At 38.0% G+C, this 5,215-nt stretch overlaps 1 protein-coding gene across 1 annotated transcript in view; it reads right to left on the reverse strand.

The window, feature by feature from the left end:
• The window catches only part of LOC106879453 (unhealthy ribosome biogenesis protein 2 homolog), a 60,673-nt gene that overhangs the window by 22,308 nt on the left and 33,150 nt on the right, over positions 1-5,215 (reverse strand). The window contains exon 19 of the mRNA XM_014929012.1: positions 2,848-3,135. Coding sequence (XP_014784498.1) covers positions 2,848-3,135 — 288 coding nt within the window. The remainder of the gene's footprint in view (positions 1-2,847; positions 3,136-5,215) is intronic.

Raw genomic sequence — 5,215 nt, forward strand, 5'->3', positions numbered from 1 at the left:
TATATATATATATATGTATGTATATATATATATATATGTATGTATATATATACATATATATGTATGTATATATATATATGTATGTATATATATACATATATATATATATATATATGTGTGTGTGTGTGTGTGTGTGCGTGTGTGCGTGTGTGAGCGTGTGTGTGTGTGTGTGTGTGTGTATGTGTGAGTGTGCCTTTGAGTTTGTTCCCCCCACCCATCACCGCTTGACAACTGACGTTAGTGTTTACATCCCCGTGACTTAGTGGTTCGCCAAAAGAGACGAACAGAATATGTACTAGGCTTTAAAGAAATAAGTCCTGGGGCTGATTTGTTTGACTAAGATCCTTCAAGGTAGTGCTCCAGCATGGCCACAGTCAAATGACTAAAACAAGTAAATAAGAGAATACAGATTTAATCCTCCATTACATTAATGATACTTAGTTGATAACAATGACATCAAAATTATCATCATACACTATTAGGTGCAGACATGGTTCCAGGTTCAATCCCCCTTGGACAACTGTCTTCTGCTATGGGCCTGGGCCTACAAAAAGCTTGTGAGGAGATTTAGTAGATGGAAACTGAAAAAGGCCCATGGTGTGTGTGTGTGTGTTACTGTCTCTATTATGCAAGCAGAGTCCTTCATTCCCAATTGTTTGTGATAACATGTCTGGTCGTGGGGAAATATTACCTTACTTGGAAAAAAGGCGAGTGCTGATGACAGGAAGAGCATCAAGTTGTAGAAATGTGCCACAATTCCATCTGATTCATGCAAGCATGGGAAAGTGGACAGTAAAACAATGACGATAATGATATTCAGAGAAGTCTACATCAAATAGTGCAATATGTAACTGGCTGCCCAGCAACTAGTCATGTGATTTAAGTTCTATCAGTGAGCTTTTTCCTCTCTTCCACTTCAGGCACATAAAAGCATCCACTACACTCTCGGAGTGGTTGGCGTCAGGAAGGGCATCCAGCTGTAGAAACTCTGCCAAATCAGATTGGAGCCTGGTGTAGCCATCTGGTTTCACCAGTCCTCAGTCAAATCATCCAACCCATGCCAGCATGGAAAGCGGACGTTAAACGATGATGATGATGAATGTGATTTATATTGAAATTTTAGTCATTAATTCCTAATATCAACATCATTCAATGTCTACTTTTCTATGCTTGCATGGTTCAGATGAAACTTACTGAGGCAGATTTTCTACAGCCGGATGCTATTCCTGCACTAATCATCACTTGTATCCAAGTAAGGTAATCTTTCCCCTTCTCCTTCAAACAATGAACAGCTCAATGCTAGACATGTTTTCCTGGAAGTGAAGTGGCTGTGTGATAAGAAACTTACTTCCTAACCACATGATTCCAGTTTAGTACCACTGTGTGGAACTTTGGGCAAGTGTCTTCTGCTATAGCCTCAGGCTAACCAAAACCTTGCAAATGGATTTGGTAGACAGAAACTGAAAGAAGTCTGCCACACGCATGTGTATGTGTGTGCCCCACCTCCATGTGACAACCAATGTTGGTGTGTTTACATCCCCACAACTTCACAGTTTAGAAAAGAAACTGACAGAAGTATTAGGCTTAAAAAATAATAAGTACTGGGGTTGATTCTTTTGATTAAAAATTCATGGCAGTGCCACAGTCGAATGACTGAAACAAGTAAAAGATAAAGACCAATGTCACTATTTGTATGACTGGTGACTTTATTTCCAATCAGCACACAAATGTCGAGACAAGGGGGAACTCCAACACACTCACACATGCAAACACAAACACATAAATATACTTATATGACAGTTTTCTTATAGTTTCTGCCGACCAATTTCACTTAAAAGCAATGGTCAGTCCACAACTATAGAAGAAAACATCAACAAAAAGTGCCCATGAAGTGAAAAACACACTTTAAACCATATGGTTCAAAAGTAAAGTTCTTAGACACACAGCCACAAGTTATTAATTATCCTGTGTGCGTAAGTAAAAGCAGGGTATTGTCATCACACATCTTTGTTTGTCTGTGTGTTGGCAAAATTACTGGAAAACAGATGAACGGATTTTCACCAAATTTGGCAGAAATACTCATTGGGTGAGTGACTTGAAATGATGAAAATTTGGTTTGATTATCTTCAAACATACATAAATACGCTATTGTGTGCATGTGTATGTGTGTACAGTGATGGATTCAAGGGTTTTGTTTATTTACGAGTTGATCTCTTAATTTCACTGGAGCGTAAATACTTATAATGGGGATACGTAAAAAAAATTTTTTTTTTTTAATCGAACTTACAAATTTCTCGATAAGCAAGTGGTCATATATTTATGTCCTACAATGAACAACAGTACATTTGATTCACCTGCCATCATTGAATGATGTTGCTATGCAATATTTTCCATAAGTATTTCATTTTGTTCACTTTCTTTTTCATATGAATTGACCCTCCTTTGTGTGTATAGATCAAGGTGTACCTATGCATGTAGACATGTGTGGGTGCATACATACATAAATAAATACATACATAGATATGTGACTGTGTGTATGTGTGTGTGTGCATGTACATGTGTGTACAGTGATGGATTCAAGGGTTTTGTTTATTTACAAGTTGATTCCTTAATTTCACTGTTCTTAGGCTTCTAATCCTCTTTTAGTCAAACACTTACAAAGCTTAATTCAGTTCAATTAAAAAGCATGGGTAAGCAAAACAATTTATCTGCGCACAGGGTATGCATCACTCCTCTGATGCCTTTTTTTTTACATTGCAAATAGGTAACTGGTCTTATTTCTAACTATTGAAAAATAAACCAAAGCAAAAAGACAATAAGTCTCTTGCCTATCTTGTCTATCCATACCTGTTCTTGAATTTTGCTTAAGGAAGTTTCTAGAAAATTAAGTACAACTTCTGGTCTGAGATAGTTGTATATAGAAACATTCTCTGAAGACTTCATCAAAGTGCTTAGGCAGTCAGTGCAGTTGGTAAGCAGAGAAAGTTTTTGGTCATTTGGTACTGTACTAACTAGGTTACTATCATCTGGACAGATGTCACTGACAGAACAGCATGAAATTACAAGATGCAAGCCAAATATGATCTGGATTTTCTCATTTCGTGGAAGGAACCTCAGAGGTAGCAACTCAACAATCTATATGAGAAAGAAATTCAGAGACATTTTACAGTTAATCATTGCATTCAAGAGAAGAAATAACCAAAAAGACAATAAAACAACAACACTGATAAGAGTGCAGAATTAAGAAGCATAATTTTTGCTGTTTTTAGTCATTCCTTCAAGTTGGTGAAAATTTAAACAAGTCATTATGTTGCAAAAAAGTTCGAAAGGATAAGATTTGAATATTATAATAAATGTCTATTTAAATTAAAATACTGATCTAAGTCTCGCTCTTTCTCATATACATACATATACATATACACATGAGGGTCAGCTGAAAAGTTCATAGGCTGACCTAGATACTCTCATGGAATGTGAGCAAATGAGGTTTATGTTTCAACATAGACCCCTTGCAGTCCACACACTTCTTCCATCGGTGTTGCACTGCTTGGATCCCATTGGTGAAAGTCATCAACAGCAGATATAATGTTATCATCACTGTGATACTGGTTTGCAACCAATAGTTTTTTCATGGTAGAGAACAGAAGATAGTCAGATGGGGCCAAATCAGAATATGAATAGTGATCAACCAGTTCAAAGTCACAATCATGCATAGGAGAAATTGAAAGCAAGGACTTGTGTGCTGGAGCATTGTCCTGATGAAACAAGACCCCTTTTGTCAGTTTACTTGGGTATTTGGTCTTGATAGACTTTCATAACTGCCTCAGCAAGTTGGCATGGTACTCTCCATTGATGGTGTGGCCCTTTTCAAGATTGTCAGTAAAAATAATGCCTTCTGCATCCTTGCCTACAGATGAAACAGCCTTCGCCTTCTTTGGAGCAGGTGAGGAGAGGTGATTTCCACTGCATGGATTGTCTCTTTGTCTCTGGCTCAAAGTGATGAAGCCAACACCTATCCTGGGTTAGGAAACGTTCAAGGAAACCAGCTGGATCTGCCTCAATGTCAGATTTTGCCATGATGTGATCAGCCTGATGCACTTTTGATCAGGTGTCAGAAGATGTGGCACCTACCAAGCAGAAATCTTCACCACGCCAAGTTCACTGTGCAGAATATTTTCAAATCTCTCATTGGATATACTAATAACATTGGCTATTCAATTTATAGTCAATTGCCTGTCATCTATCACCATGTGGTGAATGCAATGGATGTTTTCCTTTGTGGTGGCAGATGCAGAACATGCAGTCATTGGGTCATCCTCAAGACTCACACTTCCCCTCCTAAATTCAGATGCCTATTTTTGTACTGTTGATAAAGCTGGAACATCATCCCCTAATGTAGCAACCAGGTCAGCATGAATGTCCTTGGGGACTAAACCCTTTTTCTGTCAGTACATGATAACACCACAATCCCAAATTTCGTCCATTTTCAAGAGAAGTTGCTCCTAGTTACTTTTGAAGTCTTTTTTGAGCAGTCAGATGTCAGTTTAACTGGAAAAAAGCAATGTAGTTATTAATAATAAGGGCTGAAATTAATACATGCATGATTTCACAGCTCTAGTATCACCCCTTCATGGTCATCCTATGAACTTTTCAGCCAAGCCTAAAATACAGAGACCTACAGGGTGGACATACAAATAAATATGTCAAATTCAGCTATTTCTCCATAGATTGAAATAAATGACAAACAACCTTAATTGATTTTTTACCTTTATTGGGGTCTCATCGGGTGTCTACATCAAGTGAACAATCCCAGAGAAACAAGTAGCCAACCCATTTATATACACATTAAATCTAGTAGATTCAGAGAATTAGGATTATCAATTTGCATACTACAGATGCTTAACACTTTACTTAAAATCAGTGGCCTGTGAATGGGGAACAACACAGTTCACACATTACCAAGTTATTACGTATGTAAACCTAGATTATCATCATCATCATCATCATCGTTTAACGTCCGCTTTCCATGCTAGCATGGGTTGGACGATTTGACTGAGGACTGGTGAAACCGGATGGCAACACCAGGCTCCAATTTAATTTGGCAGAATTTCTACAGCTGGATGCCCTTCCTAACGCCAACCACTCAGAGAGTGTAGTGGGTGCTTTTACGTGTCACCCGCACGAAAACGGCCACGCTCGAAATGGTGTATTTTAT

This window comes from Octopus bimaculoides, chromosome 20, assembly GCF_001194135.2.
Source record: "Octopus bimaculoides isolate UCB-OBI-ISO-001 chromosome 20, ASM119413v2, whole genome shotgun sequence".
In the NCBI taxonomy this organism is placed as follows: domain Eukaryota; kingdom Metazoa; phylum Mollusca; class Cephalopoda; order Octopoda; family Octopodidae; genus Octopus; species Octopus bimaculoides.